A 25,018-nucleotide genomic window follows, 5' to 3' on the forward strand; every position below is an offset into this window, starting at 1 on the left:
ACAAACTGGTATACTTTTTCTACCAGCAACCCCATCCATAGCATTCAAGGAAATAATTAGGAACACAAGGGTTAGCAGCACAATGTTCTTCAAAGCAGTTTATTAGTGAAAAACTGGAAACCTAAAAATTCAACAGTAGTTTAATAAAATGTGGCACATATGAAGAAATATCATGCAGCCATTAAAAAGGATGTAGAAATATATATGACACAGCAAGATCATCATGGTACTGTTTGAGTGGAAAAAAATTACAAAACAGCATGTACAATTTGATCCCATTTAAAAAATCTCTAAGTGTACAGAGAGTCTGGAGGCCACACACCTGTCACAGCACTTCTCCTCAGATGGTGGAATTGGAGGCCATTTTTCTATTTTTCTCTTTGTCAGCATATTATGACTTGTATTAATAAAAAAGCATTAACAATTCTTAAAAAGTCTACTTTGATGTAGGAATAAGAGTACAGCTTAGCAACCTGAGGTACAGAGATGTAGATATGTTAGTCTATACTACTTCACTGGTTTGTCTAGGTGTTTTGATGCTAAACACCAGTTCAAAGGCACTGTGTGGAAATATGGTGGTTAGAGCTCATCTTTCTTTAAACCAGTGGTTCTCAACCTTCCTAATGCTGCCACCCTTTAATACAGTTTCTCATGTTGTGGTGACCCCAACCACAAAACCATTTCATTGCTACTTCATAACTATAATTTTGCTACTGTTATGAATTGTAATGTAAATATTTGATACGTAGATGGTCCTAGGCGACCACTGTGAAAGGGTCGTTTGACCCTTGAAGGGGCTGCAACTCCCAGGTTGAGAACTACTGCTTTAGATAGATGGGTCCACATTCCTAGAGATCTTACACGGCATCCAGGTCCTGGCATTCTAAGCAATACTTTCCTTACTGACACTAAATGCATCCTTCCACCTCATACCCACTTGTAAAACTGATCTGACAGTTTCTCAACCCATTAGAAGGCAAGAGGAAGTTTTCCAGAGATGTCAAATTGCAGGCGTCTGAGGGTGGAAGCCAGCTGTTAGCTCTGCAGTGTTTCTCAACAGGACTGCAGCAGGATCACACAAATGGCTTACTGTACAACTGGGGGGCCCTGCTTCCAGAATTTGGCTCAGTAGGTCTTAGGGGGTAAGACACAGGTATTAGGAGTTTCTTTTTCCTTTTACACAACACGTATTTATTGAGCATATATGTGCTAAGAGTAGTTTATGATTAACAGAATTAAAGTCTCTATCTTAGGCTACATTCTAGAGTGACAGGTACACGCTAAATAAATAAATTATAAAAACAACATAATTACAATTAACAGAACATAATAAAAGAAAGTGAAATTCCTTTTTCGTCTTAAAATATTTAAAAAGCTGTCACATGGAAGATTAACATTACGAATTCCACAGGCCCATGTAGACAAAAGTATAAATAAGGTAGAATATTTGAAAACAGCAATTAGCATTTCAACAAGTTTCCAGGCAATGCAGATACTGCTGGTTTGAGGTCTGGTACTCCAATAGGACACAGTAGGAGAGGGCAAGCATGGCACTTTCCTTAACTTCATAGTCTCACGAGGAGACGAGTGCCATGCAGGGAAGGGGAGGGCCTGGAGCAAAGCTGCCTGACAGGCATTTCACTCAGGCTTGTGCAACTGGGCAACTCATTTCAAATGTCAGGTTTTGGGGAGATAAGAAAGTGGACTTCCAGGGACTGTGTGTCAGCAGCGTGGCATTCTGTGAAGACTGCACAAACAAGTTCTGTCCCACCCTCTCATCTTCTCCCTGCTACACTTTACCTCGGAAGCATCCTTCCTACACTAGATTCCCTTGGTTCCTGTTATCGGAGGTTAAGAGCAGACTGGGAGGATGGGTTGTATCATACTGGGGATGCTGGCCCTAGGTTTAATTTCTCTGTTCCCCAGAGTGAGGTCCATTCTCATTTAAGGAACCTCATTTGCAATGAATTTTTTTTTTATTAGCACCATGAAAATGTTTTAACCATAATCTTGTGGGTTAGATTACTTTAAGAACAAAGGTGGATAAAATCAATTTCCTTTTCAGTTTGTGGAAAGCCTATAAACACCTCCTTATTTATTATTTCATGAATATATGCACCCTTCACTTATTACTGTGCTACTGAATTATGCTCAGGGGCCAAGGGTTTCTTTAAATAACTATGAATTGCGCCGGGCGGTGGTGGCGCACGCCTTTAATCCTAGCACTCGGGAGGCAGAGCCAGGCGGATCTCTGTGAGTTCGAGGCCAGCCTGGTCTCTAAAGCGAGTTCCAGGAAAGGCGCAAAGCTACATAGAGAAACCCTGTCTCGAAAAAAAAAAAAAAAAAAAAAATAACTATGAATTGCACCATGAATTAATAGGCTTCCCAAGAGTATTCTTCGATGCTAACAATCTCCTTGGGCCTTTACCTGAGTAATAATTAAACTTGTAACTTTAAACCAAAACCAAAATTAAACAAAACACCCAAACAATAAAACCTCATTAAAACAACAACAATAAAAGTAAAGGAACATGCCTCAAGAATATGGTAGATTTGTGGTACAATGGGACAAGGAGCCTTTGATACTTCCACCCTACCATATGAATCCTCTGGTGGCTCAGTGCAGCCCCAGGAACCAACACTCCTGATGGAAAGCACAAGGCCCTGCTACCTACTCACACTGGGTCAGGTGGGCATAGCTGGATCTGGCTGGATTCAAAGCGGTGGAGAACCGACTTGACAGGGAATAAGCACAGCACAGGTATGAAAGATGTCCCTCTAGTCCACTAGTTGCAAAGCCCACACAGTATGGTGTCAAGAAGCTACAGGGACTGGAGAGGGGGCATCTGTGTTTATAAAATGTTTACTATGCGCCAGGTCTTTGCTTAAGAGCAAAAGACACAAAGTAACACTTGTCTCCTATTAGGTGGCATACTTACTACCCCCATTTTACCTTAAAAACAAAACAAAACAAAAACGGCAGTTATAAATCTGAGTTGAAACCCAAGGAGCCCAATATTTGAGGAAGGCTAGATATGAACTCAGGATCAACTCACACCATATTTACATTTTCTCCTGTACTGTTCTATTTCCTGAAACCTTAATTTGCTGAACTAAAGCTACTGTTTAAACTCACCCAACGTTTTGTAGTCCCTCAAAACCTAAATTTGGACAAATATAACAGATGGTACTAAAAAAGCTTTATCACTTGATTCCATAGAACACTTGTCGTCTTGAGCAGTTTTTGGAGTTCTTTAAGTACGTAACTCAAGTATGAGTCAGAACCTTACACAACTATAAACCTGCAGAAGAATGTATCTTACCACATAGAGATAAAGGGGCTCTTAAAGCTGGACCAAGAACTTGATTTTCCACGTATACAAGCTCTTAGGTACTCTTAACACAAATGGATGTTTAAAAATTCCATTTAAATATCCACCTTCTCAGAGTTGAAAAGTTTACAATTCAAGAACCTCTGCATAAATCAACTACACTTTTGAACTTTATTGTTAAGCAAATCTGAACAAACTTATGCTCTCTTGGTTCCAGGCCCAGTACAGCTTTTTCTTTCTACCTGGGTTTACTTCTGACTTCTTAGATCTGAATTAGGTGATGCCTAACACAGTATTTATTTTCTATTTCTTCCATCATAATATTAGTCCTGTTTTAGGGTTTTTTTTTTTTTTTTTTTTTTTTGGTATTCAGGAGCATCTTGTTCATAGTACACTTGGTTGATCAACAAAATACCTGGTCCTCAACCAGTATTTTTTGAATGGATGGATGGATGAATGAATGAATGAAAGAATGAATGAGAATTGAAGACCTAACAAAAAATTTCTCAACTGGCAATTTACAGCCACTATTGCTGATGTACAGCATAGTCCTCATAGCAAGTCATTATAATGTGTCATTAGTAATTTCCAGAGGGTGTACTTCATAACCAGAGACCCAGATGAAGACAAACTACATTCATTGCATATGATTTACCCTATAATGAATGCTACTGCACTAATCCTTATTTTTGTATACATTTGTTCAATAACAAATCTTTACTGTAGCATAGTATGTTCTTAATGGATGCAATTCTGATTATGTATCAAATCGTGCCAACTGAAAAATCTTATGATTTTCTTCATGAATGAACTTGTCCCCAGTGTTCTGCAACCTTAACAACATTATGAAATAAAATAATACTTTTCAAGGACTTAGGTTTAAAAGAAATTATCCAGTAGTGTTTTAGAAATAAACAAACCCAAACCAAACCAAATAAAAACAAAACTCCAAAGCCAAGAGACCCCACTAAAGCACAGTATTTAAGTCATCTGATTCCTATTGGGTAGCAAGGTAAAAATGAGTCTTTACTTTATTCTTTGGCTATTATACCTAAAAAATGAGTCACTAGAATCATGCACATAAATTTATTTTGCATAAAAGAAAAAGCTTGCCGTTAATGAAAAATTCAGTAGAAAACAATTCTTTTGTTTATAAATTGGGGCTCAAAAGTAGAAGCTGCTTGTTAGTGAACCCTCAGTAGAAAGAGAATTGTGTAAGAAAACATTCTTGTTACGAAATCTCTAACAGAAATTCTGTAATGAATTATTAACCATGCAATTTTATTGGCAGGATGGCCAGTTTCTGATGGCTTGCAACTTTTTTCAGTCCCTTATATGTCATTAACATGAAAGATACTTAAAATTGCTTTAGAGTTACTGTCTATAAATATGGTGTCATGATGGGTAGTCTTTCATGGTCTCCCTATTTAATTGAGGAGTTCTAAGTAGGTAATTGGCACCTTGCCTTTCTGATTTCCTCTCTCCCCCATTAGCCAGTCTGAATCCATTCCAACGACACTGAACACAGTGATTACCTACAAAATAATAATATTTCCAATTATTAACTATATTAAAAACAAGCATATAGCAAACAAATCAGATTTGTATTAAATATGTTTAAGTTATTCACTATTTAACGGTTTTAAACATCAATTTAGCTGAAAATTTACATTTAGCTTTAAAGTTATGTATTTTATCAGTGGCAGTTTTATACATAGGTAAAACTTATATGTATAAACATTTAAAATATTATTTCCATTGATTACTATATAAAATAAAATTTTAAGTGTCAATATTAACAACTGAAATTCATGAAACATTCATAATAAATTATTTCCAAGTCAATAATGAGAAATCTACATTTTGTTCTAATATCAGACTAGGTATGTTTGTCTGTGATATACTCACCTCATCTGCCAGAAGTGACAGTTCAGTACTGTTTGCAGCATCATAATCATAGAGAACCCTGGCCTTCCTGCTGCCACTTGATTCTTTAAGGTCATTGAGGTTGGAAGGAGAGGTGATTACTAGGCTACCTGTTGAAGCCATAGCAGAAGGACCAATCACATTTGATAAAGCAGATGGCACAGGTGTCCCAGAAGTCTGATTGTTGTTAGAAAGATAATTGGATGGAAAACTGTTGGAAAACAAACAAAAACCAAAAAAAACCAAACTCAATTTTTTAAAAGTGATTGAAGTTACTCATTCTCACCACTCGATGGCACTGTTTGCCAACTTCCTCAATGGAGAGATTCAGAGACACTAATATTTCAGTGAGCAAGTGTGAGTCCGTCTCCCCCTCCCTCTTGGGAAGCACTCAAATATAAAATCCTTCAACGGTTGCTTCAAAGCTGTTTCTCTCTGTTGACTTAGAGAACATTTTGGCTAACATTCCTTCCTGGGGTGTATGTGTGTGGATATTTAGTCTTAAATGCTGCCAAGAATATGTATGTCACATGTATATGTATGTATGTAATATTAACCTCTTTTCCTCTCTGTGAGGAAACAACAAATAAAAACAAAGAAAAGCTAAATAATAGGTAGTATTGTAAAAATGAAGTTTCCTTAATTTTTTTGGAAATAACTGGTTGCCTAAGCTCTGTCATGAAACCAATATATCACATTTTCCCATCAGCCAAGCAACAAGTATGTACCATCTAATATGCTCAGCACTGCTACTTTAAGCTCAAGACATGAGATGAACTGATGCCTTAATTACTTTAAGAGGTATACAGACTGACAGATTAAAATATTCAAGTTAATTTATTATGATTGATAATTATGATGAAATGTAAGACTCAATAGGAGAATATGGCAAATTTTTCTATTATTTTAAAAGGAATAATAAAAGTCCTACTATGAACAAGTGATGCACTGGAGCTTCCAATGCATTTTATGACTGCTTGTCCAGCAATACTGTATTGAAACAGTAGGCCTGTGCATGCTAAGACATGCTCTCCTACCGAGTTATACACCGTGCCCCATATTTATACTTTAGTCAATCTATTCATTAAAATATACAAGGCCTTTCATCTGGCAAACCATATGAAATTCATGCCTCTGGGAAAATAACATTTATTCTTAAAAGTTTGTTCTTAGCATTATATGTATGAATGCTTTACCTGCACGCATGCATGTGCCCCATACATTCCTGTGGGATCCCCCAAACTGGGATTACAGATGCTTGTGAGCCACCATATGGGTGGTGGGAATTGAACCTGGGTCCTCTCAAGAGCAAGTTCTCTTAACTACTGCCATCTCTTTACCCTGATAAAATTCTCTTTATGACCACTGTGCCATCTAGAAATCAGTCAGCCACCAGCAACATTCCCTGTAATACTTTTATTTCCTTGAGTCATGTTTCTCTCCTGTACTGCTCTTAGGGCTGAATCTAGAGGCAAACTGTGTAGGGATTCTAGGCTCCTCATTCCCACCTCTCTAAGCAACTCTCCAGACCTTCACATTATTTAACTATATACTGTCCACCATCTTTGGTTGCAAACACCTGAAGATGTTTCATTTCTAAAATGTAATTCCTGACTAAACTGAATGATACTATATCATAATTCTTAGTGATTCTAATAGCCATATACATAATTCTTCCAAAACTTTAGTCTCTTACATCCATGAACTTCTCCGTTGATTTTACACCAGATCCCAGGAGCTATCCTATCCATCCTCGTATTCACATCTAGACTTTATTAATTTCACTAACTGTAAGCTGAATAAGCAGTTTCCAGACTATTCTCTGATCACTTTTCCCTCTAGTAATTCCACTTACAGTAGCCTACCAATATCTCTGGTACTAGTTTCTTCATGCCTCTATCAATTACAGCAACCACACTGTGCTTGCATATTCCTCACGTCACTATATTCACTTAGTAAAATCTCCCTAACTCCCAGTGTTAGCACTAACGTATCTGGTGTGTCAGGAGAAAAAGAGAAACCTTTGTTGTTTTGTCTTACATTTATGAACAGAACCCCTTAGAAGGGTCCACACTGCTGCCTGGAGATTATATATTAGGTCTAGGCAATTCACTTCTGTTCTCTTGGTGACCATTTATTTGATAGCCTCTCATTTACCTTCAAAATGCCAGTGGTTCTCCCCAAAACCTTACACTCAGCTGATGGACTTGCTTCTTTTGAATGAAGAGGAATAATAATGAGGAAAGTGGCACCCACTCTCTTACTAGTGATGCCTGTCTGTATTTTGAGGGTAATCCCTTTACAGGTAGTGTATGGAACCACATCTTGAGGTCTGTATACTAGTAATCTCTAGTAATCCTTCCCTTCCATCCAGCACTACCACATGTTCTCAATCTACTTTATCATCTGCATCTACCTGCAAACCCACTCCACTGTTATTTCTGAATTTAAAGAAACGACAGCCCCTCCTTCCTCCTCTGCTGCTGCCTTACTTTCTGTTCTTTACATAAGAACTACTTGGAAACTGACCTCAACCTGCTGTCACAATTCCTCTTTCACCCACTGTTCAACCAGCTGGTCTCATGACTTAACAATCTGTGATATGATTAGGACTCTACTAGTCCTACCTCAGCACCGCAGCACAAAGCCCTTACACATATCTCTATTAAAAGAAAGCTCTGAAAGGTCACACCCACTTTAAGAACTTTAACATTTACAAACAGATCTGTAGAAATTAATAATTAATAATACCAATTCACTGTAGTTTAGATGTTAAAGCTTTCCAATTTCTAAAAAATAAAAATTAAAAAATGGCTAACTTAGTGCCTGGTACTTGTTTCCTTCTGCGAATACTATGAACTAATCATGTCCATTCTGTGTGGTTGTAAGGACTACAGAGTCTATGAATAACACATACGAAGTCTATGAAAACGTTTGGGTACAACTTAAGCCCTACAGAAGTGATAGATGCTATCCAGCTATTACTAGCAACAATGCTGCCACAACATGGCTCTATCTCCAGAAACAGCTTTTGGGTTGGTTAGTGTGATATGGATGCTCTGTTATTTGTTAATGCTAAGGTCTGCATACAAAAACTTTAAAAAAAACAGAAAAAGGTAAAGTGTTTTACTATGTAGACCAGGCTAGCGTCCTGCCTTAGCCTTTGAGTGCTGGGATTTGTCATGTACCATGACATCCAACCCTGTCTTGAAAACGCATCTTGAAATAAATGAAAGGGTTTATATTTCTCCTACTCCTGTTGCTGGTCCTTAGCAGTCATACAGTTCTTGGGAGGCAGAGAGGCAGGATGGGCAGTCTTCGTTAGAACAGAGCTGGTTTTACTTTGTAAGGTACAAAGTACCAGCGATGAAGCTTTGAATGGCTTTAAGAGAACTAAGTGTGAATGGTTAACAAACACGACTCATCTGCTGGACTTCCAGAGTGTCAGGGCACAGTGGGAAGGAAGTGTTATGGTTTCCCAGGCTTAAATTGTTCCGCCTTTAGACATGAATACTACTAGCAAAATACTAAGAACGTACAAGTGTAAAGCAGGCAGAACTACCAGATCTAAAAATAACAGGCTACAGTTGTTCTGAAGATCTGAAATTAGCTTTATGATGTCGTCTAACTTTGGTCTATGCCTAAATCTGAAGGATAGTTTCCAGAATGAACACTGCAGTGACTCTTTAAACTCTATTTCTTCAAACATATTTTCATGTTTTTCCTTCAAATGTTACCTATCACTCCTCTTAATGGTCATATAAATGCCAAACTCCTTTTTATGGTTTCCTTTTAAGGCCATTCATGGTGTAACCCCGTCAACACCTCCAGCCTTACAAACAATTCCTTTCTCCACTGAAAGGCTATGCTCTCACTTGAATGAACTATTGTCAATTACCCGAACTTGCTACTTCTCTTCTTCTGTGTCCTGGTTTGCCTGTAATTTCCCCCTTGCCTTGTTCTTCATCTAGATGACTCCCACTAAAATAACTCCACCTGGGAAACTCAGCTAGACACAGCGGGGCCATAATTAGATGTCCTCATAACACCCTGCTCTGTCTACATTCTACATGGCTGATCTACCCATGGCTAGTCCTCTACTTAGAAGGCATATTATTTCCAATGTCACCTTACAATGTAAGCTCCATCAAGGCAAGTACCCTAGCTTGCCATTTGCTGATGTAACTCCAGAATATATTTGGGGCCTACGGCAGGTATTATATAAATATTTGACAATTAAATGATTCAATTATGGGCTTGATACACTATTTTGCTTTAAAGTATATTACCATACTCGAAATAATTATGTAAGGGACTTGAGGTCTTCGGACCATTCCACAATTAACAAATACGAATTAGCTTACCTTTAGGACAACAAAGTTTTCATGTAGCCATAATCTATCTTCTTCAACCAACAGCAAAAAATATTCAGTAGTAACAGAAAAGTTAAGCCTCAAATATATCTATCATTTTCTTTATATGGCACTAAAAAACTATTCCCCTAATTATCTTCTCATCTCTGGTAACATTGATTTGTGCTAGGAAAGCAAAAAAATGATACCTCACAAGTTTTGATAATTACAAAAGGAATTGTATACAAGCTAACAAAATCCTTAACTCTTAATTCTCCTCCCTGCTATTGGATTATATATAGAAATCTTAAGTTTTTTTTATTAGGTTCATTAATTTTTCTGTGGTGTGTGTATGTACACGTGCCACGGTGGGCACGTGGAGGTCAGAGGACACTTTTCAGGTACCAGTTCTCTCTTTCTATCATGTGGGTCCTGGGACTTGAACTCAGGTCATCAGGTCTGGCAGCAGGAGCTTTTACCCACTGAGCCATGTCACCAACCACACACGTAAAAGAGCTGGACTCCTTCCATCAGGACTTAAAACAACTACGTCTTTGTGTTGGTGGTGATGTTACTGTGCAGGGCAATGAGCTTTATCCCAGCATTTTCATACACAGGTGCCATGCTTGGTTTTCATTCACTTCTCTTCTCTAATGCCCCTGCTGGTGTCCCTGGCAGCCTCGTGTTCCCTGGTCCAGGAAGTAGGACTTCTCTTGTCTCTGGCCTACCATCGTGCTGTCACGGTGCTGGGATTACAGATGCATGCTGCTGTGTCTCATTTATTCTGTCCTTCCTCAGGCTTGTGTGCCAAGTGCTTACCCACTGAGCCTTCTCTCCAGTCTCCACTCTCCCCATGCTGACTTTCATATATGAAAAGGAAATTGCTACCTTCCCAGCTGTTTCTGCAGGTCTAACATGTACTGGTAACACTGTGCATAGTAAGTCATCTGGGCTTCTACAAAGTCATTCAGACAGCGGAGATGATGGGCCTGCAATGGAAAAGTTCCAGTCAGTTCTCACAAGTTCTTCAAGTGGCACAAGCCAAAGGAGAATAAAGGATAACACTGTCATAAGGGAGGGAACCTGAAGTATCCTATTACAAAGCTTATTAATGCTCATATTCTGATCAGGCTTATTAAGACTAATTACTGGTGAATAATATATTGACACATTTTGTTTAGCCAAGAAGAACCAACATGAGGATTTATGAAATGGGAAAAATGAGTGATGAGATGTAAGAGAAAATTGACATATTTCTTCAGCTCGCTTCTAATATCTCACACTAGAAACTCTTCTGATAGTTAACTACACAAGAAAGATCCCTTCAAAGGCAGTGTCTGTTATGTAGCCAGGGTGCCTTGAACTTCACAAACTGCTCCTTAGCTGCCTAAGGGCTGTCTCAGTGTTTTGTTCAGAATGATGTAATACTCACATGTGTACTGCTGATTCCCTCAAGCAGAAGGCGGGTAATCTCTGCTTGACGATCAAATTCACTTTGAGTTATTCGTAATTCCTGTTCAGACTTAAAATAGAACATACTTTAAGGATCTCATTAGAAGATTTAGTTCACTTTACGCAGACACCCCTGGCCCCGCTGCCTGCAAATCCGCCAATATACTCCCAAGAAGAGTCTGATGATTCCCCAATTCTTTGTGTGTGTGCGGCCTTAACTGGTTTTTACTTTCTAGAACTAGCTGTGCCACCAAACACTATGAACAGAATGATTCCTCACCAACACTTGACTCCTGCCGAAGCTTAATCGTCTAAAGAGATATTATGACAGTCAAGATATTAGTATACCTTTTCTAGTATTTTGCTGAGTATTTTACAAAATCCTGAGTACCATAGTTTTATAAGTATAAAACAATATTATGTTAAAAAATTCCAAATTATTATTGTGCGCTTTTTTTTTGTACTTGAAGTTAACAACAGTCTTCAATTTTAAAGCCATAGGATTTCCACCTCTTATATTTAGTTACTAAACACTGTTGCTAAGACATCTCTTAGTTGTCCTACAACTTAACTTTCTTTCTTTCACAATTTCTAAGTATGTATAACAGGCTGTAGTCACTAACATCATTTATTATGATTAGGGTTTAAAAGTTTTTCTACCAGTTACAGCTGGTCTTCAGTGTTGTGCTAGTACACTGATTTTAAAGGAAAAAGGAAGTGCTCTAACATCCTGATTTGCATGATATAAATACTCTTCAAGTTACCAAGATGAAGTCACTGACTTTGGAAATGAGAAGTAGGTAGCACTACTGGCTTCTGTTTAGTACTGGACCAAAACAGTTCACTGGAAAATTAACAAAATCTAAATAAACTAAATACTGGCATTAGATATCTCAAAACTTTGATCAGAAGTAGTTGGCAGGAAAATGAGGAAGAAAAGTAAAACTTGGCAGCTTCTTTGAAATAATGAGCTTAACTCCACTACTGGAAATCATCGCCAGTGACAGACTCTCTAGCATAGTTACCGATATGCAGACGATTGACATCACTGCTTAGCTGTAATAAAGCAAGGTCAAACACTTTCCTTTCGTAGCCTTCTTTATCTCTTTTATCTTTTGGTGACAAAAGTGACCTCTGGGAGCCAGCTAACTAAGAAGTGCATGGTTGGTCAGTCGCTCTAATATCCCACTGGCAACAGACATGGGGAAGGGGACAAAATAACCACTGACCACTAGACCAGATTTATGAAAATAAGTTATATTACACAATAACTAAAGTTAATACATTAACTTCAAGTAAAACTCAAATACTTTAGAAGGCCTAAAGTCAATTTTATCCGGAAGGCAATGGCAAGCAGAAAAAGTTCATGAAAAGAATCTGTGTTCTTTTTCCAGAAGGCATAGAAATCCCAATCACTTCAGGTTACACTTGTACTATTTACTATTCTGCTTGATGGACTACAAAATGGCTTTTCTTAGTGGAAAAACCTCCGGCAAATCAAAGCACATGAGTTTCAAAGGCAAACTGGGCTGGTTCTACATAGGTGTTTGTGAAAGAACAATGTGACTAATAATATGGCTACTTCTGTACAAATGTAAAGAAATGACAACTTAGGTGTCAGATGCAAGTGATCAAGATGCACGACACTGAAATGATGATAATGCTTTAATGGCAAGAAAAGGAAACAAAGACAATATTAACTGATCTCATTAAAGCCATGACATTAGTCTTCTAGGTTTGAATAAAATTTAATGCTTAACTTCAGCTGAACAGCACCATCCTATGAAGCTTAAAAAGTCACACCGCACTACCTAGACTTGATATTCTGAGAAAGTGAACAGTAGGAATGAACCTCATCTCATCAACGAGTTTCAGTGTAATTTCAAGTTTGCTATAGTCAAATGTTCCGAACCGTCTAGCTACCTGACAACAGAGAATAAGCATCATCAGTTTACTGAGGAAGAAATGGCACGAGAGAGGCTTAGAGACAATGAAGTTTACTAGCAATCACTGATCTTCTAGAACATCTTTTCTTTCTGACTTCATTTACAATTAAGGTACACATTTCTAGGGGAGATCAAGAATTACTGCTAGCAAGCTACCTATTTACTATGACACTTTAACATGGGTTGGTGTATACTAAGAGCTCCTTGAAGATGTAACTTGGAAAACGGGCAAGCTATTGGGTGGTGGTATCACAACTCAGTACCTATATGCTAGAGATGCTCATCATACTTCTAACGCATTTGCTGTAACAATCTTGTTTGATACTACCTACTTAATTATGGGCTTAGGTTAGATCTTCAGGAACATAAAGTTTTTGAATTCTGTACATTTCTTAAATTATGAAAAGATAGGAGCCAAAGTATACAAAAAGAACTCAAATCCATTTAGACAAATTTCCTGTGTTTTCATATACCCTTATATAACAAGACACTTTTAAAATATAAATTTTCCCCATTTACTACACCAACCACTTTTCAGTCTTATAAACAGAAATCTTTTATGAGCTTGTATTAAGGAAAGATGCCCCAAGTGGTGGTTTGAATGGAAAATGTCCTTTATAGGCTCATGTATGGAATGCTTGGTCCACAGCTGGTGATGCTATTTTGGGAGTTGTGGTGGTCTGAATGAAAATGGCCCTGACAGGCTCATAGGGAGTGGCATTATTGGAAGTGTCATCTTGTTGGAGTAGGTGTGGTCCTTGTTGGAGGAAGTATGCCACTGGGAGTGAGCTCTGGGTTTCAAATGCTCAAGCCAGGCCCAGTGTCTTGCTCTTCCTGCTGCCTTCACATCAGGATATAGAACTCACAAGCTCCTTCTCTAGCACTATGTCTGTCTGCATGCTGCCATGCTTCCTGCTACGAAGACAATGGACTAAACCTCTGAAACTATGCCACACCAACTGAATGTTTCCTTTTATAAGAGTTGCTGTGGTCATGGTGTCTCTTCACAGGAAGAGAACCCTGAGACAGGTGTGGGAGGCCAGCTCCCACATTTTTACTCCAGGGTACTCTTGAAGAGTGAGGGTAGGAGATTTAGATAGAAGGATAAAGGGGAGAGAAACAGACAGCAACACAGGATAGCCTCAGGAGGGCCTGGATCCTTATCTACCAGCCCCTCTGTCTCTTCTAAATAGCTATTTATAGGAATGCCAAGGGGTGGAGCAAAAGAACTCCCCCTTGTATAGCTAAGTGTAGACCCTTCCAATCACCTAGAAACCATGCACATGGTCAAGCAATCCTCTAATGCAGCTCTGCTGGGTAAAACAAGCTCCGATTTCATGAGGAAACCTTTGTGGGCCCTCACAGACAGGAGGCTATGAAATGTTTGGAAGGCGTACCTTGCTGGAGGAAGTACAACTCTGTGGGTGGGCTTTGTTAGTCTATAGCCTTGTCCTACTTCCTGTTTTCTCTTTCTGTTTCCTATGATCACATAAAAAGGTGATCAGCCAGCTTCCTGCTCCTCTTGCCATGTAATGCCTTCCCTGCCATGATACTCTCTCTCCCTCTGAAACAATAAGCCAAATTAAACTTTCTACCTTAGGTTGCTTTTGGTCATGGTATTTTTATCAGTACATCCTGATTTCATGGCTCAGCTTCTATTTTCTCACATGCTGTTCTGCCCTCTTTTCATGCTGGAGGTTCAAAAGAACTCAGAAGCCAGGATGGGACCACACTAAGTTGACTAAGATACCACACAGGAAGAGGAGACCTTAAGTCAAGCATTTCCCTTGCACTGCCAAACCACACGATCAATAGCTCAACACACTATGCATGAAACACACTGTAGAATCAGCAATTTTATAACTGATAAAATAAAAGTTAAGGCTTCCAAGCTATTTAAATATCTGAGGTCACAGTCAGTACCTGCCCTCAATTACCAACATTATCCTCATTTGGAATGCAGACTTTGGTAAGTCTAAGAGTAAATGACAAATGACTGAAGACCTAAAGTAACATCTGATATGAATCTGCACTAAAATCACAATTTTCTTCTTTAATTTCTTGGGTTAAAACTTGATTTCCTAGCCAAGACAAAGTGAGAGATGGCAACGGGCATAGGGACAGCTGACAACAGGCAGACTGACAGCTTTCACAAGGAGCAGTATGACACTAAGGGAGAAGACAAATCCAAAGATCCAACTGTCACACTGTACAATGATGAAATTGTAATTATGATGTGGACTATAAATAAAATATTTGCTATGCTGTGTTTTATGCAGCTATAAACTATACATTTTATAGGTATTTTCTACTAAAGTGACAGAAAATTGTGTTCAAGAGACCCATCTTACTTCCCTAAAACCCAGTTCTCTGAAGATAGAGGTCACAACATTCAGTGTTCTTTACATTTAAAATATCATTGAAAAAATTACTGTCAATGAATAAATCAAGTATTTCACCTGTCTTCTAGCAAGGCACTGTTTGAGTACCACTTGCTCAACTGTTGTCTAGGATTCCTCATGATGTATACAGCATCTTTGGGACACAATTCTACTGCTGTATGGAACTGCTATTAGTAAACAAACTTGATAAATTCCTTAGTTTTCAGATTTTTTTTTTTTTTTTTTTTGGTTTTTCGAGACAGGGTTTCTCTGTGTAGCTTTGCACCTTTCCTGGAACTCGCTTTGGAGACCAGGCTGGCCTCGAACTCACAGAGATCCGCCTGGCTCTGCCTCCCGAGTGCTCAGGGATTAAAGGCGTGTGCCACCACCGCCCGGCTAGTTTTCAGATTTTAATAGACTTGTAACATAGACCATAATTGTGAGTGGCTCCAAGGCTGGTGCCCTCTTAATGTTTATTGAATGAATGTCAATTAAATTCTTGTTTCACAATTCTGTAGTTTAAATTTTTACTTACTTTTGTCACTTCCTCTGCCCAAATCTAGCCAGCATTAAAAATCAGAGAGAAATATAGAGCATGAATTTAACATTTTTTACAACTTAGTATAGAAAAATGTATTTAATTTAAATGGCATACTCTCCCCCTTACAAAGTGAACACAGTAGTAATATAAATCAGCATAGCTGAATATATTATGAAATCTGCCTTTTATATGTATCAACACTACCAATTTCAAAATCTTATGATAACTCTATAAATAAGAGTAACAGCTTTCCCAAATTGAGAATATCTGACCTTTCATAGAGAACCTACAGTTTCTCATGTCAAATCAGAGGTTTGAACTACATGATTTCTTACTTCTCTTTGAGGTATAAATTCTAAAATTTTAGTAAATAAAAACAAAACAAAGATATATAGACACTGAATGTTACTGATACAGCTATTTTTTGGGAGAAATAATCAGTTTGAAATTAATAAATTTAAGATTGCCAGTTAAATATCTTATTGTAAGTAAAGGAAAAACAGCTGTAAAACAAAATGCTTTTAATAAATCAAGCAAAGTCTTGCTAATTGTTTAGGCTATTTTTACCATGGACAAAAGGAAACCTATGATTTATACAAAATTAAAAATGACTGAAACAGTCTCACCCTTTGCAATTACCTATAGATAGGACAATGGAAATAAGTAAATACATTCTCTTGCTATATAATGAAAGCTGTAATTCAGCCAGGGCTTCAAAAACTAATAGTTGGAAACAAAGGCAAATACCAAAACATCAGGTTTATTTTTCCTGCTTTTAGCTCAATGCTAATAGAATAAAAGCAATCAATCGATGACCCATTAATTATTAAGTAGACTACTGATTTCTCACCACTTTAAATGGCAGCAATTTATTTAGATTATAATTCCAAGAATTATGTATTTTCGTGTGTGTGTGTGTGTGTGTGTGTGTGTGTGTGTGTGTGTGTGTGTGTGTAAGGGGTGGCAGTGGTGCTTATATGTAGAGGGCAGAGATTGACTTTAGGTGTGCTCCTTGATCGCCCTCCACCTTATTTTCTGACCAGGGTCCCTTACTGAACCTCCAGTGCTGGGGTTGTAGATTAGCACGGCAATACATGGATTTTCTTATGTGGGTGCTGGGGTATCCAAACTCAGGTCCTCATGCTTGCATGGCAAGCACAATACTGACTGAATGAACCATGTAACCAGCCCCAAGGACTATCAATTGCTAGAGACTAACAGGAATTAACTGCTTTTCTAGATTCATATAATTTCATTTTGTTAAAGTAAAAAAACAAAAACAAACCTAACATCTCAAAACTTTCTTAAATTTGAGCTCAATATGTACATTAGTTATTATAAACAAATTTCATTCTCTTATTCCAGGCTATCACTATTTTGAAATTTGAAGTGAGTTAGCACTGGATATGGAATAGGCCTGGCCACTGGAATTTGTCTAATCCTGGAATGGCAGAAAAAAAAATGATGCTATACTGAATTCCAATAACAATATGGTAAATAATAAAGTTATTAAACAAAAGAAAAGAACAAAAAAATGAAGTCAATTTGTAATCTTTTACTGTTTTCCAAGTAAGGTAAATCTTGTTAATTTTCATTACTAAGAGTAACACTGAAACTTCAGCCTAAACTAACACTAAGTTACCATCGTTTACCAGATGTAAAACAGCGTTACACACCTATGATTTTAAAATCTGTTTTGTACACACCTATATGGTTTTAAAATCTGTTTTGGCATGACCAACGAATTGGTGGTTCTTCAAGTTTCAGTATCACTTCAACTGGCATTTTTTGCCCAGACATAATCAATGCTTAACTTCAGCTACTTTGATTTCTCCATGCAGCTAATAGCAAGAGAAGGCATTTTATTGAAGATGTAGAAAACACAGTAGGCCAACAAACCTTCAGCCATTTTACATGCAGGAAGTTGAGCATGTAAGAGAAATTTACCATAATGTTATCTCCTTCAAGGCGGGCGGAGTTTAGTTGCTTAAGTGCATAGATGAGAGACAAAGAACACATTATACCCATGAACACACCAAACAAGTTACTTCTGCACAATAAAGCACAAGCTCAACAGGCATTATGAGAGCTGATGTTCTTTCTATTGAAAACAACAACCAACTATGTGTTTTTCTACATATTTCATGTAATGGTGCCTACCCAAAGGTACAGAATTGTCAAAACAAAAACCAGTTTAATTTCAAATCAGACTTGTTTAGGGGAAGCATACCTCTTTAAAAATTACAAATTAATGAAATTATATTTTCATCTATGAAAGCCTACTTCATACCAACCAACTCTGTATTTAAAGCGCCTTTCTATTTTCTGACTTTTTGGCACCTCTAACCATTTTCTGTTTCAGTTCTCAGGCAGATCTTCCTCATACTTATGAAAGGCATGCAGTCCCTGTATTTCTAACAAACTGAAAATGCAAATGTGTACAGGTAATGTTAAGGTTACAGAACAGTGCTCTAACCTACTGGGATTACAGGTTACAGATTTAGATTGCTGTGGCAATACTGAAGTCTACAGACAGAGCATATGCTATGTGAATTATCTGAAGGACCATTCTCTCTAAGTTTCCTTTAAATGCTAGAAAACACTATAAACTACTTCTTTTCTCCTTAAAAAAAATTAAAAAGCTAATATGATTAAGTTACCAAACATACTTTAAATGCACTAATTCAAGTTTTTCCTTGCTTCTCTGACATAATTGTTTGCTGTGGATTTTTTTGGACAGTTTCTCATTCACTCCATGCTGACCTCATTGTCGGAGAGAACTCTAACTCCCAAGTATTGGGATTACTGGTGTATCTATGTCTGTTTTATTATTATTGTTGTTATTATTATTATTATTATTATTAATTTTGTGATGCAGGGAACAGAATCCAGGGCAAGTATTCTATAGCTGATTCACATTCTCAGCAAAAGTCTTACTGTATCAACAAGCTATTAATTTTTTTTCTTATTCACTGTGAAGCCAAGTAGCTTTTTTCTTTTTCAATAAGCTGGTGTATTTTGAGAAATGCCTTTGATGTTGTTTTACCTTTCTTCAATACAGTAGCCAGTAAACAGAAATTAGTCAATACTGGATACAGGTAGATAGATATATAGGTAGGTAAAAAAACTTTTTTTTTTTTTTTTTTTTACTGATAGGGCTAAATCATCAGAAAGTTTAATCTAATAATTTGTGAATTGAGGGTGGCAGAAATTTTACAATGTTAATGAACTTCCAAGCATTCAATACAAAGAGAATTTCAAGAGTGAGAACAGGCAAACAGTAAGAATTATATTAGAAAGCAGAGATAAACCTTGTTCCAACCTTTACTAGGACAGTAGTGGGCAGTCACAACATAATCCACATTAAACAACAAAACACAACAGTGAAGTTCAACAATATCTGGGGTAAGAAATACCCTCTTTACTTGCCAACTCAAAACCAAGAAATATATCAGAAAGCGGGGAAAAGAGAAAGAAAAAAGAAAAACTAAACTTCCAGTGGTCTCTATCATTTTCATTTACTTGAAAGACAGGACAAAAAGTAATTCAGACTTATGGCAATAACGTCTGAAAATGAATGAGTCATGTAGGGAAAAGGATTAATATTTTTATTATTTGGCTGCAGATAATTTTGTCTGTACAGTGTAGCAATTCTAAACTTTACATAAATTGCTGGGCTATCCCACCTGTATCTTTTAATTCTGAACATGAATTTTCATGGTTGTATCAACTGCCAACAACTTTTCCATTTATCAAGAAGAATCAGTTTCCAGAAGGTGACTGATAATATGTAGTTCCTATACATCCTCATAGTGGGCTACAGTATATTAGTATAATCAAAGGGCAGTTACAGTCACATCTGTGTGCTTCCTGGCACTTTTCTAGGTTGAAAGACAGACCATTATCATAATAGTTGTTAAATAAATGTTTGTATTGGAACCTAGCAATATTATTCTTATTCTACAATCATCAAAGATTTTTTTCTACTCCAGATAATTTTTTTCCCAATGATCCTTATTAAGATTTTCCTGATTATAAAATTAGTATCTTAAAAGTAAATTCCTATTAATTCATTTATCTTAAGAACTAGAAACTAGCAAATTAATTTAGGGTCTCTTGTCATCCACAGCATTCTTTTATAAGTATTAATTTTACAGATAGTTTGTTTAATGGAAATCACACTGTAGTGAGGATGTCATGCTAAACTGAGAAGTGAATTTATAGTTACCATCTTATCAAAGAGAGCCCTTCCCCAGCAGTAACGAAAACAAAGGATCCATTTCACTATACAGTGATTTTCAACCTTTCTTTCACCAAAGGAAACTATACGGCATCACTAGCATTGTAGATATATGCTTATGATGAAATGATTGTGGCTGTGGTAGGGAGTCCAGATATTATGCCTCTTAATAAAACACATTCCTATGCTCAAATTAAAATGTTAGCTTCCTCTAACAAACTTACACTTGTTTATATCATACTCTTTTTCAAACTGTTACAATTTAAATCTAATTTAAGTACTGTACACAATGGAATGAAAATAGACAGCTTATCTATTAGATTAACTAAAGATTAAAACTAAAACCTTTTAATAAAAGTTATACATAAAAGCACTGGACTATCATAGACAATTAATACATAGACAGTTAAAAAAAAAACCTATTTTAAGGCTGATTTTCTAAAAAATATACCAGAACTTACTTATCCATATGGGTTTTCCTCTTCAAAAAAGCTATCTGGCAAACCATGGTAACTATTCAATCTTTTGGAACTATTGGTGACAATTCCGTTATTTATTTTGAGTTAGATATGGAAAGATAATTATTTACTTTTAAGTCACAGGCAAATATTCTCAAACTTGATTCATTTTCATCTTAATTAAAATCTTTTCCCATTTCTCACTATAATAATCTCTTTAGAAAAGCATATTAGCCATGCGCACTAAGAATGAAGTATAAAGCAGCTGTAGGAACTACCTCAGTGTTGGTGTTAATGCCTCTTGATAATGACTATTTTGTACTGACTCGGCTATATTTAGTTCTGATCAATCTGTTTCAAAACAAAAATACACCCCAACGCCATATACTACTCTGTAATCTGTATCTGTCACGGTGTACTAGTAAAATACTTCAGTCTTTGTAGTTATTAAGCTGAAATGTTTTTCTACTAGAAACAGATAAACATACACTACTTACTGAACTTTTAGTTTCTGCAGCCTTTGCCTTTTTAAGTCTTGTTTTTGCAGCATCCAAATCCAGTCTCTTATTCTGTAATAGTTTCCTTTCTTTCTATAAATAATCAAAAAGAAGAAAGTAAAGCTAAGGATGCTAAAATCCATAAGATCATCCACACTTAAGGAATCACCCTGTATGGAGTATGTGTGCCAGATCATAAAGCGGTACAGTGACCCCACAGGTGTCTTTCCTTTTTGCTTATTTGAGATAGGATATCCACTATGTAGACCAGATCAGGCTGGCCCTGAACTGTGACAATCCTCCTGACTCTGGTTTCTGAATGCTATAATTACAGGCATATTCTACCCGACATTCCCCTTCCCCACCCTTTTAATACTACTTCAAAACATCCTAGATTCTGAATCCCAGAAATGAAGGTGTATTACTTTTAGTATCTTGCCATATGTTTATACCCTCCCACCAGGTTTCCCTCTGGAGAACATTTGGCACTATCTTTGGTTGTCACAGCTGGGGGTGTTAATAGCATTTACTGGGCAGAAGCCAGGGAAGCTGCTAACCATCCTACATGCAGTCCAGCTCCCACAACCAGGAGCCATTTGGCCTACAGTGTCGGAGGTGGCCAGGCTGAGAAGCTGTTTCAGACTATCAGAGAGGCCTAGGACACGGCTCTGTGAAGCCCTATGTGAGCTCCCTTACAGACTGGGCAGGCTGTTTTTAATATGTTGTAGCATCAAATGAACTCAACTACTCCAAAACAGAATTTCAAATTTACAGACTGAATAATACATAAACATAACTTGTTACTGTATAATACTTTATACTAACTATAATAAGAGTCTATTTTCTTAATTTTTATATTCCATATATCAGATTTCATCCTACTGACATGTTATTATTTTTTTAACGGAAGGGACTGAACCCCAGCTTTCATCATGCTAGGTAAGCACTTTACTACTGAGCCATAGTCTTGGCTTAAGCTAGTATCTTTTTCAGATATATCAATTTAGGTCAAGCCCAAACTACTTATATATCCAGAGACAGAGCCATGATTAAGCATACTGATACTTCCTAGGACATTCTGTAGTATAGAATATGCTTATTAAAGTTTGAGGTTGTATGTACAACAATGAGTAGCACTGAGAAAGTTTTATGGGACAATATCCATTGAGAGCTTCCTTCTCTGTCAGCAATAAGACAAGCTTTATGGACTAACAGATTACGTTTTGAAAGAAAGTGACAACTTAATGCTTATGCAATAAATGGCATTTAAAAGTAATACACTTCTTGGAATACACAGATAAAGTATAGGAACAGAAATAATTAGCAGGTTTCTAGTTCCAGTTTAAATTAACATGCAAGTATATATAATGATGTTTTGTTTTCATAATTATTACAGAAATTTCTCCACAGATTTGAGTGTTGGTAATGCATGAAAACCAATGTACAGGCATACACATCAACAATGTGGGACTAAAATATGGGGGTCAGGTTACTAACAGCCTTTGCTTGAGGGTTAGTTTGTGTTCTGTGCCTGTTCAGGATATTTAAGTGTTTTAATCTGCAACATTTACCATCACTAAGAGGGTAGATTATTCATTAAAAACTAAGCATAAATCTGAATTATGTGACAAATGGAGTATTTTCCAACTCACTGCGATTGTTTTGTAATCCCCTTCTATGAAGTTTCTTAAAGGAGTGAGGAAATTTAAGGCTGATGTTTGAATCAGCTCTCTGTCAGCTGTTCCAATTCGCTTCTGTGTTTCTCCACATTTAATAAGGGCATTGCCTGCAAAGGAACAAAAAAATCGTTTGTTAGTTTTTTTAAAACTATGTCTAGTAATGTCAGAAAATTAATCCTATAACTTACCTATTTGATCTGCTCAAAAGTTAATCGTCAGCTTGTTTATTTCAGAATCAAACATTATTTGAAAGGTATAATTATTTAAAAGTAAATTTACAGTAAAAATCTAAATGAAAATGACAAGGATGAATTACCTGCCTATCACATCATAACTATAATTTCTAACAGTGAGATTAAAGAGGACAGATACATGGGAGACACAAACTTGGCCTGGGGATAGAGCCCAGTAAAAAACAAAGTATTTAAAAAGTAGACCAAGTTACAATCTCTCCTGTTTCTGTATCCATATACACCTGAGATATCCACGAATAAGAGTTTACGTCTTAAGAGCAGCTCATGTTGAGGAACTAAGGGGTAGTGTGGGGGTACTGAAAAATGGAGACACCACTATAACTCCCAGGAGCCCCATTTACTAGGCATGTTGTCCATTGGCAATTAGCACCCATGGACCTCTGAGCTTTCTTCTCCCCATAACAAGCGGCTCTACCTTTTTGAACTCACTAAACTATCATATGGCTCACAGGAAACTCTATACATCAAACTGAGAATGCTTGAAGACATTTAAAAAGCTTTATGTGAAATTCACTCATTTTTGATATCATATGCTAGGTTTGATGGTTAGTGTTAATTGTCAACATGACAGAATCTAGAACTGCCTGGGAGATGGCCTCTGGGCATGCCTGTGGTAGGGTGTTAACTGAGGTAGGGAGACATCTTCATTGTGGGTGGAACTCTTCCCTCGAAGACTGCAGACTTCCCTGCAGACTCTGAAACAGAGGATGAGCTGAGCATTAACTAGTATTCACCTCAGCTTCTAACACAGATGCATGAACCATCTCTCTTAGGTGACTGCTGTGACTTCCCTGACATGACCCCGCTGTAATCTGCAAGTGTGGGCCAAAAGAAACCCTTTCTACTTCAAGAAAAGGGAGAGAGGGAGGGAGGAAGAAATCCAGGCAGGCTCATGTCTCACAATAGTTAAGCCCAGATATTTAAACAGACTTAGAGCAGAGCACACAGAAAGAGAACCACGTGAACAGGATTCTATTTCCAGTTCTACTTTCCATAAACTTGGGTTCTGTAGATCTTAATCCTTTTATGTTAAAATGAGATTAGATCCAGATTGGGAAGGAGTTAAGAACTCCTGGCTCTGAATACAGACATTTGCATTTGAATTGTTATCAGTGTGCTCACAGAATAAATTTCCTTGTTTTTAAAATGGGCATGATAGAATTTATACTATTAACAATGTTACATAGCAAGATCCTGTCTCAAAACTCCAAAAGATAGAAAAAAAGTGAGGATATACCAAGATAACAAATAAATATATTATTATGTGCTTAGACTTATGCCTAGGACAACCATTTTTAGCCATTATTTTCTGGTAATAGATTCTCAAAGTCTAATTTCAATTATCAGGATACATTCACCAGAATTACTAGAAGTGCAAATAGATTAAGAAAAAGAGAAAATCTACAATATTTTAACAGTCATGTTCTACTAGAAGATCTCTACTAGGTAAAGAAAGGAGCTGGGCCTTTATGAGCTCAGAACAAGCAAGCAATAAAACATGACGTTTCTCTAAAATTAATTAAGTTACAATTTAATTTCAAACAATCATTTTTGATTTCTCAAAGATTTAAAATTACAAAGAACATACTGTAAATATTTCAGTGTTACATACATATTCAGTTGACTGGTAACATTAAATAATATTTAGGTTTATTTCCTTCTGACACAAAGAGAATATTAGCATAGAAACCTGAAGTAGTCCTATGTCATAAGAAAATTAGGTCTGGTAATAGAAACATGGAACTTTAGGTCCATGTAGGGCCAGAGATGGCTTAACAGGTAAAGAAAGGTGTTTGCTGCCAAGCCTGACAGACTGAGCTTGATCTCTGGGACCCACATGATAGAAGAGAGCCAACTCCTGCATGTTGTCCTCTGACCTCTGCATAAGCACTGTAGCATGTCCACACACATCCATGGAGATACACACATTCACACACGTACACAGAGCAATACAATTGTA

The 25,018-nt window shown here is 37.0% G+C and overlaps 1 protein-coding gene across 4 annotated transcripts in view; it reads right to left on the reverse strand.

Moving 5' to 3' along the window:
• Positions 1-71: 71 nt before the first annotated feature.
• Sh3glb1 (SH3 domain containing GRB2 like, endophilin B1) overlaps positions 72-25,018 on the reverse strand; it is a 36,382-nt gene continuing 11,435 nt past the window's right edge. Inside the window, exons 4-11 of one of the 4 annotated variants that reach the window (XM_052731936.1) lie at positions 22,778-22,911; positions 21,126-21,218; positions 17,878-17,916; positions 15,925-15,948; positions 11,043-11,132; positions 10,499-10,599; positions 5,241-5,469; positions 72-4,867 (exon numbers count right to left, since the gene is read on the reverse strand). In XM_052731936.1, the coding sequence (XP_052587896.1) occupies positions 4,760-4,867; positions 5,241-5,469; positions 10,499-10,599; positions 11,043-11,132; positions 15,925-15,948; positions 17,878-17,916; positions 21,126-21,218; positions 22,778-22,911 (818 nt within the window). In that variant the 3' untranslated portion in view covers positions 72-4,759. Of the gene's footprint in view, positions 4,868-5,240; positions 5,470-10,498; positions 10,600-11,042; positions 11,133-15,924; positions 15,949-17,829; positions 17,917-21,125; positions 21,219-22,777; positions 22,912-25,018 lie in introns of all 4 variants that reach the window. The other 3 variants (XM_052731935.1, XM_052731937.1, XM_052731938.1) reach the window with 3 other exon arrangements.

The sequence above is a fragment of the Peromyscus californicus genome, unplaced genomic scaffold, assembly GCF_007827085.1.
Source record: "Peromyscus californicus insignis strain IS unplaced genomic scaffold, ASM782708v3 Scaffold_9__1_contigs__length_137607984, whole genome shotgun sequence".
Taxonomy (NCBI): Eukaryota; Metazoa; Chordata; class Mammalia; order Rodentia; family Cricetidae; genus Peromyscus; species Peromyscus californicus.